The following is a 14,157-nucleotide window of genomic DNA, read 5'->3' on the forward strand; positions in this document are numbered from 1 at the left end:
ATGCACGTCCAGGCTACTTGCTCTTCAGGCTGTTAACAGTGAGTTCTATCATGAAAAGTAAACCCAGGGGAACAGGCAGGAAATACAACACACCCTATAAAAGCAGAACTTTCACTAAGCTATAGAATCGCTGCAGATGATTTTGTATGTGCTGATGACTGACTTGAGCCCATCATATCTGACATCTAGCACAGGCATCACAAGCCTGAATGATTTACAAAAATTGAAAAAAAATATTTTCATGCAAATGAAATCCTCTATACTGATTCTGCTAAGAAATAAAATTTATCCCACCCTTCCCCAAAAAAGGCTTGCCATGTTTTCCTCTTCCTAACACATGCAATGTATTTTCATTCATTCTTCCTTGGTACTTAGAGACAAGTAAGTGTCCAGCTTCATCCTTCATTATCAGTAATGAAAATGTATTACATCTGCTTGTTTTGTTGATGCAAGATTAACAGCTTTAAAGCAGCTTGACATACTCTTGGTATAGACAATGGGGTAACAGAGGAGAGCTGCAAGGGCAGTTGCTTATGTGGGCAAGCAAGACAAGAGAACAGTTACCTTTGAAAGAAAGCAAAAAGGAAAATTTGTGTGCTAGAAACATGCTCAAGTGCAGTTGCATTTTCACCACTGCTAAGGAAGTCAGTGCTGTTTCTGTGAATAACACATTCTGCGCAAGCCAAGCATTTAGGAATATCTGCACTTTGCCTGGGGAACATGATTTAGCCCAAAAGTAGTTTATATTGGCTTCATCTCTGGACTAGACTGCAACATTATAAAAAACCCATAGGTATTTTATATGGCACTGTTGGGGTTTCAGTTTAGTCTTAGTTTTTTTTCAGTTAAAGGAATTTTCTCCCATATGCATGTTGCTAGGGGACAAATAGCTGTACTTAAGAAAGACAAAAAGGGGGGTGGGGCGGGCCTGGCTACTCCTTTGTCTACACCTGGGTGTGGGGTCAGTTCGCTCTGAGCGTCAGGAGAGAGAAGCTGCAGAGAAGGGAGCTGCTGCTTCTTTCTTTTTGGCCGTTCTTTCTTCCTGCTGGAAACAACGCCGGGACCCCAAAAGCCGCTTTCCCTGCCCTGCTGGAGACCGGGCTGTGGCTGCCCTGTCCCGCTGCTGCTTCGAGCTTTCGCTACGCTGTAGCCCTGATCGCCCTGCCTGCCTGGGCCTCCGTGGGGTTTTCCCATCTGGATACATCTCGCCTGCCACCCGGGATTTGCGTTCGTCCCTGCCGCTCCAGCCTGCCGTTCTAGATGCCGTTCCAGCCTGCTGTTCCTGAGAGCCCGGGATCAGCTGCCCAGGGGTTTGTGAAGCCTTTGTTCCATCCTTCCCGGGATCCCAGGGCACCAGAGCCACGGGTTTCCCGAGCTCGCTCCGGAGCGCCCCCTGCAGCCGCGGGGGAACCATCGCACCTGCCCTGCTCACCGGGAGCCGCCAGCGCCCCTGCCGGCTGCGAGCGGAACTGCACCCGAGGGGAAAGGGCCCGACAGCCGAGAAGGCTGGGACTGGGTTTGTGATTGTTTGCTGTTACTGCCATAGTTATTGTTGTTTTGTTTGACTGGTTATATACATATATATAGAGAGAGAGAGTAAAGAACTGTTATTCGTATTTCCCACATCTTTGCCTAAAGGCCCTTGATTTCAAAATATAATAACTTGGAGGGAAAAGGGGTTATATCTGCCACTTCAAGGGGGGCCTCTGCCTTCCTTAGCAGACACCTGTCTTTCAAAACCGAGACAGGCACAAAGCCTAGAGCATGAAAAAAATGTTCTTGATTATCTCTGAAAGACCATGTCAATCAGAAGAGGTTTCTGAAGAGTGGAAAAAAGTAAATCTCACTCTTCAAGGCTCTAGTTCTCATTTTAACCATATCATCAGCTTTAGAGAGCAAGTAGGATCTGGAAAACCACAGGCTTGTTAGACTCAATCAATCCCTGGGAAGGTGATGGACCAACCTGGAGCAGGGGAACTGGATTAGATGATCTTGAAAGGTCCCTTCCTATCTCAATGATTCTCTTGGCACCACTGAAAATGTTGTCCTGGAAAGTTTGCCTCTGAAGGAAAATGTTTTCCGTAACTTGACACCAGGCAATGAACTCCCCCAGGAACTAAGGATGAACAAAGACCTGTATATCCCACAGGATATACAAAGTACATACTTTAACACATAAACAGCACAGTGTGTTTGCAGATAATGACTGAAAATCACTACACAATTCAAAAAAAGGCACTCACTCCACTGCACATATTCAGAGGGGAGTGGTGAGCGGAGAAGGGTAGAAGGAGAAAAGAGAGAAAGAATGATTATGAAACAATGTAAAGGAACATACTTCCCTTAGCATGTCACTGGGAAGTTTTTTGATACTGCAGAGAGAATGAAAGTCTGCATAGCATAGAACTAAGTTATGCCAGAAATGTATTCTTGGCTCAAATGTTCAGGGAAACACAGGGAAAATGCTTCCCAGCTTTGGGTTTGCTTAACTAAAGGTCTTCACGATTTTGAAGAAATTCCAGATGAAGACTCAATAGAGACACACTAGAGTTGGACACTGAAAAGTGCTTCAGTCATTCTTGTGCCAGCATGTGCGAAAATAGCTGCTACTGAATGGGTTCTACACAATAAAAACACTATTGTCATCTGCACCTTCCAATGCTACTACTTCATTGTAAACACAAAATGATAAAATGTGAGACAATTACTCATTTTTAAGAACATTCCACTTAAAACAGATATTTTAAAAATCCACAACTTATTTATTGTGGCTCCCATCCATCACTCTCACCAGAAACAGATAAATCTGTATCCTATGAACACTGTTTGGAACATGTCATCCAGCTGACATCTTTCTAAATGTCACAGCTATCAGACACCAAGATATCATTACCTTGTCAACCTACCTGGACTTAAATCCTACTGGGATCTGACTAAAAGCAAGGGGAGAAAAACCCTATCAACAATTAATTGCCCTCTGCAGCTCTGGCCACTTCCTAGCCCTTAAGTATACTACTACACCTCCACCTCTGGCAGCTCCTTCAGGCTGGAGGGGTATCAGCCTCCACTCAGCACATTTCTGACTCCTGCATCATGACTGGTCCTAAGCACAATCCAGGAGCAGATGCCACTGGCAGCCTTGTCCATTCAGATGACAGACTCCTGGGTGAATGTTGCAGTCAGAACATACCAGAACCCCTAAGATCTGCTGCATTGCAAAAGCTTATTATGATTCCCATTTATGGAAGGCTTTTAAGGCTAAATTTAGGTCATTCCCACTATGACTCATTGGCTTCTCTTAGAACTTCTCACACACTCTTCTACATTTGATGCCTCAGACACTTCAGATGTCCTGTCTTCTGCATAATTTAATATTTGATTACATTAAAAGAAAGCACACATTGTCTTGAAGAACAGAAAAAACCATCATCTTGGGATATTTCTAATGCCAAAAGTAAATTAATCTTTCACGGCCCAATAGAATAGGAAGACAGTCCCAAAAGTATATAATTAAAGAGTCATTCTCTAAATGAGGTACTTCTTTTCTTACAAGTCTTGTTTAAATTGTTTTGAAAGTACAGCAGTTGATTTATAGCAAGTATTTGGCAAAGATGCACTCAAGGGGGAAGCTTTCTAGAGAGGAAGAGACCCTGATGTTATGTCTAGCATTTATAAACAAGGGTAAAACTTACACTGCCTGAATAAGAGGCCAGAATTGTACAATGGAGAGGGAAAACTGGCTTCTCAGAGAGATTTTTCTCATTCAGATAATTCCCTTTGTTCAGCATTAGGTAAGAATTTTCCTGCAAGTAGTTTTCCAAACTGCTATCAAGTAAGATAGGCAGGGACCAGTGCAACCAGCCTGCAGAGATGACACTGTATTTCCAAGGTGACGAAAGACAAACAATACTTGAATGCTAAATCACAATATTTCAGAAGCAGGAAATCCACCATGACTTTTTATTTAAGAGATTATTTCCAGTTCCCTTGAACTACAGTCAGGACTCTACTCAGCAAGCAGAAAACCACTGTGGTAGTGTATTCAATAGCAAAGAGTAAAACTGTGCCTGCTTAGAAGATTCCAGCTGAATAAACATTAAGCCTAAGATGGAAAGTGATTAAATTCCCTACAATGAAAACTTGCTAGACCAACCTGTGCATTCTATACAGAATATTGAAAGTGTCTACCCAATTATCAGCCAAAATGTAGAAAAACATGTTGCAGCATAGTCTTTTACTAAAAACACATTTTGAAACGTAACAGACAACTTGCTATTTCTTGTTAGTTGCTTTCCAGTAGTGCTTGACAAATCCTTGGCAGTAACTGTCCATGAAAACAGTTATTCCAAATATGATATGGATCCAAAATATCGTATTTTGATATGGATCCATGGAATATGATACCATATGGAATATGATACGGATCCAAAAACAGGGAAGCAAGCAACTAATTTTGTTTTTGCTCTTGCTCTGTAACACAAGACCAGTGTCAGACACTGAGCTTATTCATGTTCCAACATGTAATACCCAATGTGTTCAAGGTTTCCTGTAGTGCAGCTATAGAGAACATATCTTTGTATATAGAATGTCTTGAAGGATTAACTGACCCACTGAATCATGTCAGGGTGGGCAGCAGACTCTTGCCCAAGCACCACATACAGCTGATTGAATGTATTGCTGATCCAGTAGAACAATTAACCTCTCCTTTTGCAGAAGTCAACCTTTATCCTGACGCTGTCCACTTTACCTGAGCTCTCAGCAGGACTAAATAGCCTCATGCTCAGCAGGCACCTCTAGCTTCCCATCTCTTGGGCCCCCCAAAATCTTCAGTGTATCCCAATATTTTCACCAAGCCTATCACATAGCATTAAAGGTTTAAAATAATGAAACAAGGAGAGATGAGAAAAATCATCCAAAGACTCACTTTTAGCCTGTCACAGGATGAGTGGGAGCTTCAAACAAGCCCTGCCTTAGCCTCAGATTTTGTCAACAGTTTAAATTTAAAAAATCACTTTGGCCCGCAAGTTATAAGGATGGCAGATCAGGTCTATGTATAAAAATGAATTTTTTATTAAACAGACAAGAGATAACAGATGAAACATCTTACTCAGAATTACTTACTACACAGTATAAAAGTAAAGAACTACTAGTAGATTACAGCATAGCATATAACACTGCACTATATCAAGGTATCTATAGTTAAGCTTGCAAAAGAAATAGTATTGATTAGGAGTCGAATGTAACTTACCACTGAAATGACGATAATGTACACAGATTCCTTTATTTAAGCCCTGGAGAGTAACTGCAAAGCAGGCATCCCTACTCATGAGAAAAGCTCCCATACATTTTCAGGAAAATGTATAGAAGATTTCTGCTTTGTTAAAGTTTGGTGAGGTTTTCGTAGTTTGTGAGTGTCTGTCAGTCAGACAACTTACCGGGCCAGATCTCACTTCAACAGCGAGATGTTTATTGGCAGCTGGGAGATTCCAGACCAGTGTTAACCCCATGGCACCAAAATAACTCACTACAAGACAGCTTGTCTTGTTTGAGTTATCTGACAGGTTAATGAGATAAGTTCTTGTGGGGGTGAGATGTCCTGCTACAAACCAAAATAGTTTTCTGTCTTTTGGTATGACAAACCAGTATGTACTTACTTGATCCATCACAAATCCTTTCAGTTGGCTTCATTGGTCAAGAACTCACACAGAACAGGATGTATCAGAGAAAAAATAGCTTTTAAGTTTATTTTAAGTTTACCTTAGAAGTACGAGAACTTTGACATCTGAAGTAAGTGCTGGTGAAACTGATTAAGTGCTACTCTACTTTTCTGAAAGGCTCTGCAACTTTACAGTTATTTCTTGGGCAAAATTATTCTTCAGAAGAAAAGCTCTTGGGTAGCTGAATATTTTAGACTCTAACATCAGTTGTTTTCTATGGTGTAAAGGCTTCTTAAGAAGAAGAGTGAATCAAAGTCAGGTCTGTACATTTCTTGCTGAATCTTAACAAGCAAATTTGGACTTCAGGAACATGAAAAGGGTATTCCCTGAAGCCCAAATGAAAGAAGCTTTGGATTTAGAGAAGATTTTGATTAGATTTTCATTGAGTGATTTAAAATTACTTGCATAATGCAAAGAATATGCCAGGGTATAATGCAGTATTGCTGATGATGGCAGACTAGCAAACTGAGTCACAGAATGCTCAAATGCTTTAGGGAATTTAAGGCCAAGCTGAAGTAAAAAATACACCTTCTTGAAATTATCACATAACTCTAAGCTACAGGACACTTTGCCATATACATGTATAGAAGCAATTTGAGTTTTTCCTCCTGTAAGCTGACAGCTTATTGCATTCTCAGGATATAATATAGAAAAGCTGCTTAAAGCTACTGAAGAACGGGGGTTTAAAAAAGTTTTTAAACTTTTACAGGCATGGCATGCAATAACTTAAACATCATGGTGAAACAACCCTTGAGCTCACTGCAGCATTTAATTTACTAGGAATCTAAGCGGCTTTCCTGATCAGTATAGTGAAGAATGGATAAACGAACAATATACCTGAGAATGTGTACTACCTGCTGAAAACGAACAGCTGCAAAGCCCGTCACTAATTCTTATGAGTGAAGCTTGATGTGTGCAGACTATGCTCAGCACTACAAACCTCCTATCCTTACGTTATGCCACCTACTCCATGTTCATTAATAATTTGCACCATTTAAAATTTTTTCCTCAGCTGTCTGTATTAACACAACAGATTACTATGCTTTTAAGAGATCTATTCTTTTAATGATTGTTTTGCCTATGTAATCATGCAGAGTAAATCCTAGCATTTCTAAACACATACAATTTTATTCCAGTATTATACAGATCTGCACAGTGGACAACAAAAAATCATTATTCAGATTGCAAGACCAATTGCCCAGAGGATTTAAAAATAGTATTATGAGTATACATAAACCAGAAATCCAAGTTTCCACAGTAAAAATTATTTTAAAGTGTACTTACATGGGAATAAAGTACAGAAGAAGGTACTTTATTAGAGGTACTGTATTTTCCAGTTTTACAGATAGACCGCAGTATCCCTATACCATTGTTTTAGAACTTAGTATGTTAACTTGTTTAAACTGTACAATTTGATGGCAAAACAATATATTTTTATTTTCAAACCCAAGTTATTAAAAAGCAGAAAGATAACTGGGGAGTTCTGATTTACTTTTCTTAAGGAAAAGACGCTTATATTGAATTTAGTCAGCATATATTATAAACAGATTACATTACTGTGAAGACATTCTGAAAGATCACTTCCTTTGGATCAACAAAACAGAATGCAGTTCAAATGAAAAGTATGGTCTTGTTAACATCCGATTGACTTAGCTGTTAATTTTCTAAGGCCAAAAGAAACTTCTAGAGATCTTACCTTTGAAAGGTCAGATACACTTTTCCCTTGCGCTTAAATGAAATCATACACTTCAATCACACATAAAATAAGCATAAAGACCTACTGCTGACATTTAAAAATATAGTTTCTGGATGAGTTGAACATGAGAAAAGCTCACTTTAAACTATTGCATTGTGAATATGAATTGAGAAATTAATCAGTTTCTAATGAACTATGAATGTGTAACCAAGGCAAATTGCCAATGTATGGAATTCGTGGTTAACAAATTTGTTAACTGAAGATATGAGCTGGCACACAGACAACTTCAAGTTCTGAAGCAATTCCACTGAAAGGAGTCAGACTCCTATGGGTCTCAAGGTAAACAGGTTCCTAATAGACTAAATCAGGACTGAAGTAGTCTGGTGAGCTGAATTCACGGCAATACATTTTTCTTTACAATATCTAACCATAAGTCTGATGTGGATCCAAACTGTAAAGCACATTAACTGATAGCAAACACAAATCTCTAAATTGTATGGGTTTTTTCTTCCCATTTTATTTTTTTTCTGTTCCAGTATGAAGTAACAAGCTGAGCAAAGGAACCATGACATGAATTGCATAACAAAGACTTACCAGAGAAAGGTTTTCACATTTTCTCTTTCCCCAAAATATTCAATAAACAGGATAAATTACAGGAACCACTTTTAAATCACAATCAAAATTACATACAGAAATGATGTCTAATGGAAAAATACAGTGGCTCTGCATGGTCCTAACAGATCTGGTGTCACTGACTGACATGGAGAACTAGGTAACTGCTATTTCTTCATCTCCAGGATTGCACTTCCTGGCCCCCGGTGTTTGGCACTACATATATTGCAGAACTGGACAGAAGATACCTAAATCAAAAAAAGAAAACAGGAAACTCTCAGAGAAATGTAGTCACATCAGAATGTGTGAAGATGAATGAAAAGTGCTAATGCCCTTCTCAAAATTACTGCTCACAGTCAGGCTGTTCCCTGTCAACATAGTCATGGACAGGTGAGGGAAGACAATATAAAAAAACATAGTAAGGCAGGCTGTTTTGGAGCCAGAGGGTACAACTCGCCACTCACTCCAAGGGCATTACCACCACCTGCCAGGAGAGTAAGGTCAAATTTCCTCCACACCAAAAATGAAAAGTACACAGTAAAAAGCATCACTGATTATCTTAATATATAGAGACGAGAGTAAAGTCACTTGGTCAGCTCCAATAACCACTGGATGCCTTAGTCACAGCTCTGTCTTTGGACAGTGCTCCACAGATTTCTGACAATTGAGATCAGGGCCCAAATACTGTCATTTGACATCAAATATGTATTTATTGTTGCTCTGTGTTTAGCTCTGTGTGTTTTGTGCATGCACTATTTTCCTTTCAGTATGTCACCAATAACCAAATATCAGTAACATGACTGATCACCTAAGGTCACAAAATACAATACAACAGGGGAAATTTGGCTCTTTCACATGCAGACACCCATGTATTCATACATACTGTCTATGAATAGATATCATAAAATATCAATGTAACATTTAAAAATCCCACCTAACCAGTCACCGACCCCAGAAAACTGAGAATGCTAGATAAATTTTAAATTATTTCTCACAATAAAATTTGGGATAAATATTGAAGAAATATTTACTAGTTGGGCTTTCTCATACAGATGATCTAATACATTAAGCTTTTCATAACATATTTAAGTATACATGCTGTACCATATGGCTGCAAGCACTTTGTTTACTTACAGAAGAAGTGATTCACTAAAGCTATTTTTTCACTACATATAAATTTTCAGAGACAGATACAGAATCTTAAAAACTTAATTTTCTATGTGATTTTGTTACCATTTGAATGATTTCGTTCCTAAATTTAAATCCTGTTATATCTAGAAGTTATTTTTTGCTTTGTGTTAATTGAAAAAACCAACCAACCCTCCCAAAAACTTATAAAGAAAAACATGTTTTGAGCATAAGGATGATTACAAAGATATTTAAACATTCACTCTGAACTGACTGATTTTTGTCTTCCAGGTCAGAATCATTTAATATGGTTCACTTGAGAAAATACCTTTATTCTTGTCTTTGAGTATGTTTAATTAAAGTAAAAGCTGGAATGGAAAAGAATTAATTAAAAAATTAGACAGACTGTGTTCCCTGTATGTCTCAGAGCTGGATTACATATTCAGGTTGCAGAAAGTGATAAAATACTGTTCGAACAGCAGTGATTTCTTTCCACATTGGATGAACTTTAGTGGCCGTGTCCTTGAATTCCCTTTCCTTAGTCACATACTACTATGTGGTATCATCTCAAGTTATTACTGTAATCATATAATTCCTCATAGACCCATGTCCTTCCCCACAGCTAAGGACAAAAGAAAATAATGTATCACTTTATCTCCAGCAAAGGTGTCAGACATATTAAGCTGATTTCTTACTGTGTTAGGTACAGGTAGGCACTCTTTGTGAAACATGTGTCTGCAGTGGAACACTACCACATTGAAGGACTTGGATGCATCTGGGAAACAGAAAAGAAATTCATTCAACAGGGCAATGAAACAAATGATTTAGTGGCTACAGCAATATATGCCCACATTCTATTATACACAGAGAAACTTCGAGTAACATCTCTCAAAATCGTTTCCAAATTATTCTGGCTCATTCACAGAAACCATGAAGAGTGATGGTTTCAGGTAATGTATACCAGTGATGGAGTTACAAAACAATTTTATTCTGTGGCTTAAATGCTGTATACCCTTCCACCAGGAATTTTTCATGTCAATAAATGCCACATGCTAAATTTGGGCAGGGAGAACAGTAAACTACCACCAAATAATTCAGCTGCTTTGAAGAAAAGTTAGCAGAAAAATTCTTGCACTAGTGTGAAGAGAACCAGAATACTGAGCAGTTCTAGTGCCTGCACTGCATGGCATGATCCTGAAATTTGGCACCAGGCTGCCTAGGTGCATGATGTGGGTTTTCATTCCCACATGAATATTTAGCCAAATTAGAACTCTAAATACAACATCCACATATCTAAAGAATAACCACCTTATTCATGAACATCATTCACATTCTACTTTGGCTCTTTTTTTCCTCAACACACATACCTCAAAGCACTAGCATGTTCAACTCTGCCAGGTTTTCCTGTTCTGTATGTTGCTGCACATGATCCCAGTATAGTTGTTTTTATTTATTTATTTAAGTGAAAAATAGTAGAAACCAGATAAACTGTAACTAATTCTATCGGGTTATTAACATTTAGAAAACAAACAAATGTCTGTACATATGCTTTGTCTTATATATTCTTGTTTGAACATGCCACGACAGATATTCTCTTAGTAAAATTACTTCTTTTTAAGACACCCAACAGCTATATTGGTATTTCTGGACTATAGTTGCCTTGCAGCACATACATCTCCAAAATAACATCCTGAATTTCTAGTTTCAAAACTAACTTTAGAAGGTGTTTTAAAGCTAGTCGGTTTTAAGATGTTTCAAACATGGCAGCCATGACTGAAGCCAAGAACTCTCCACCATTCAGACAAAAAGTACATTCCATAAAATTTTATAATCTTCGAGTTCAGTCTAAATCATCGAACAGAGAAGGACAAGATTTGGTGGCAGCAGCTTAGTTTTGTGGTTCTAATAATCTTTGAGAATACGTATGTTGATGGAATTAAAAGTTGCCTTGAATTCCATGTATTCAAAACAGAAAATAAGGAATAAGTGAATAAAAAGAGGTGAATAAAAAAAGAGTATCTGGGTTTACTGCAACAAAAAATGTCCAATTAGACTCCACTTCCATGTCACAATTCAAAAGCAAGCTTTGCATAGGAGATTGAAATTTATACAGTGATCACCAAGGGAGATTACACATTTTTATGAATAAATGCAAACTGTAGCTCCTCTTAAAATACTAATTAAAAAAATTTACAACCTCTTTTTTTTCCTAGAAAAGCATCCTACCTGAAGGAAGTATTGGAGACAGACATGATTCACAGAAATTCTCCTCTGAAAAACAAAACAAAAGAAAACTAAGAACAGCTTTGTTAACGAACTCCATGTTTACTTTTTTATAAAGCAGCCATGAACATACTGCCATTACAGAAATGGAGCTTGGTCTTAAAGCATTTACTTAAGATGCCTAACAGAATCTATTAAAAATTGAAGAGCAATATTGAAGTAGCATTTCTAACAACAACATGATAAATATTTAGATCTGATGATGGCAGAGGTGCAGGACTAAGGCTGCTTAGGATCAGTGCTGTAGAGACAAAAGGCAAACTGAAAAAAAGGAGCATGGGATGGGTGGCTGTTAACTGCAGTATTTTGGAGCAGAAGCTCTGGTACTCTGTCCTGTCAGCTTTTGTCTCTTGCTATTAACACTCAGCTAGTGAGAATTACAGCGCTGCTCACATGCATCATTAGCACCTTGCAAAATATTTTCAACTGTTTCTGACAACCACCTTGTATCTTTTGCTTTGGTTGCAGATTATTATCGTCTGACTGTCCATGTTAGCACCAAACAACATTTTCGCCTTTACAGACAAACTGCAGGACACAATACATTACTGGCTTTGCAGATATTGATCAAGAGAAACAGCTGCATGCTGGGTCTTGTAGTTTTTGAGATACAAGTAATTCCTTTGCAAAGGGGAAAAGCATCTAGTATCCTACCACACTCCACAGATAAGGTAAAAAACCTCAGGCTTTTGGGCAGCTTCCAAAGCAGACAGTCAGGGGGTAAATAAACCAAGCTATAGGCTTAAACCTTGAAAGTCATCATGTTTCCTCTGTACCCACCATCCACTAGGACACCCTTCATCTGAGTTCGATGCATTTTCTTCAATAAAGAAAGAGAATCAGCAACGAGTATCTTTTTGCAACCTTCCCGCAGCAAGATCTGTTGGTGCAAAGAACATAAAAGACAGTGGTTGTTGAACAGATGGGCATATCAACTATCTTGACAAATCACCACTGTGTTTCTCTGCTGCCACAGTGAGTGCAAGGAATGTTTAAGACTTTTCAAGGTATTACAAAGGAGGCAAAGGAGGAACCTATTGTTGCCATCACCTCTACCTAAATGAAAAGTCCACAATAAAAAAAACCAAAACCCCACACAACAAGAAAAAATGTCAGGAAATAAAATCCTTTACAAAGATACTGTTATCATAAATTATGAACATCTTTCTATGAGATGGTGTTAATAAATTACAACAGCGAGGAATTTTTACAGTGCCCTCAGAATTAATTTCCAAACCATTTCAAAACAACTTCTATGTATATCTTTCCTGTCTTCTTCAGAAAAGATATTTGATAATCATAAAACCTTCGTAAACTGAGCAATTCAAAATATATTTTGTTCCAACATATATCCTGCTGAGGTGTCATTTAATAAGCAGTATTAAATGTCCATGCAACTAATCAAAGGTCCCTAGTTCATTCCTCTTTAGCAGAAGTCTCAGCTTCCTTTTGACTTATTTGGTATTTTTCATTAGAATGACTTGTCATTGCCTGAAACTGTTTTGAAACACAGAAGAAGCAAGGGCATAGAAATTATACAGAGCCTTATTTCACAGTACTTAATGAAGCAAGTTTGGAAATATGACAAACCCAAGTAAGTATTTTGGAATTTTTTTCTTTCTCCTCCCAGACTGATGTTTGGAAATTTGTTTTCCAAGACAACAATTCCTTTGAAAAGTGCTTTCCAAAGATACTCACAGTCAATTATAATGTGACCAACCCTACTAAAAGAGAGGTATAAAGAAGCAATGTTCCTTCCTTTCTTCTGATCATTTGTATTACAGGAAATATTGAGCATTCTAAGATAGTGCAAGATACAGCGAATGCAAATACCTAAGAAGAAATACAATAATAGATTTTATAGCCACGTGGACACGGTCCAAAACTCTACCTTTTTACATACACACTGTGCAGTAATAAGGCCACACTACTAAGAATGACATGCAGGTAAGACCACAAATCTGAAGTACATTGAAAAAATTAACATTGAGTAACATTATGAGCATTTAAAATTGGGCATATCAATAGGTGAATGACAGTTTTCCAGTGTTAGAGACATTGAGCTATAAAACATTTCAGAGCACCAGCAACTGAATGCAGATCTACGAGACAAACACTTAGAAAATTAATCATTTTTATCTGTTGATAATCTCAGGAACAATCTGGCTATGTCTTTCCCCTGCTAACTTTATCCAAAGGCAACAAAGAATGTAAAATTTTGTTCTAAATAAAGAAAAATGTTGCAAGGTTTGAAAAAAACCCAAGAAACTTTTAGCAAGGACAACTGAATGAGACTGTTTCAGAAAGACAGATGAAACCCCCCCCATGCTGAAGTAAAAGGAGTAAAACAAGCATAGAGTCATAGAATATCCTGATCTGGAAGGGACCCACAAGGATCATCAAGTCTAACTCCTGGCCCTGCAGAGAAGAGCGCCAAGAATCACACCATGTGCCTGTGAACACTGTCCAAATGTTTCTAGAACTCTGACAACCTTGGTGCTTCAACCATGTTAAATGAAAGGAGCAGAACAAAGATACAGTGGGAAGATGGAAGTGTGTCTTAGCCTTTTCTAATTAAAATACAGTGTGCCAATAGGAAAATTTCATTAAAAAAGAAAAATGAAGAGGGAAACAAAAGACATCACTAGATCACTGGAAAACCTCAATACTGTTTGATGCCTGAAAACCCAGGAGTAACAGAAACACCTGATAAAATGTATC

At 38.1% G+C, this 14,157-nt stretch overlaps 1 protein-coding gene across 3 annotated transcripts in view; it reads right to left on the reverse strand.

Moving 5' to 3' along the window:
* Positions 1 to 5,716: 5,716 nt before the first annotated feature.
* VPS41 (VPS41 subunit of HOPS complex) overlaps positions 5,717 to 14,157 on the reverse strand; it is a 113,560-nt gene continuing 105,119 nt past the window's right edge. Inside the window, exons 26-29 of one of the 3 annotated variants that reach the window (XM_019285710.3) lie at positions 12,217 to 12,316; positions 11,380 to 11,424; positions 9,849 to 9,928; positions 5,717 to 8,273 (exon numbers count right to left, since the gene is read on the reverse strand). In XM_019285710.3, coding sequence (XP_019141255.1) covers positions 8,193 to 8,273; positions 9,849 to 9,928; positions 11,380 to 11,424; positions 12,217 to 12,316 — 306 coding nt within the window. In that variant the 3' untranslated portion in view covers positions 5,717 to 8,192. The remainder of the gene's footprint in view (positions 8,274 to 9,848; positions 9,929 to 11,379; positions 11,425 to 12,216; positions 12,317 to 14,157) is intronic. The other 2 variants (XM_010398619.3, XM_019285711.2) reach the window with 2 other exon arrangements.

The sequence above is a fragment of the Corvus cornix genome, chromosome 2 (assembly GCF_000738735.6).
Source record: "Corvus cornix cornix isolate S_Up_H32 chromosome 2, ASM73873v5, whole genome shotgun sequence".
Classification (NCBI taxonomy): Eukaryota; Metazoa; Chordata; class Aves; order Passeriformes; family Corvidae; genus Corvus; species Corvus cornix.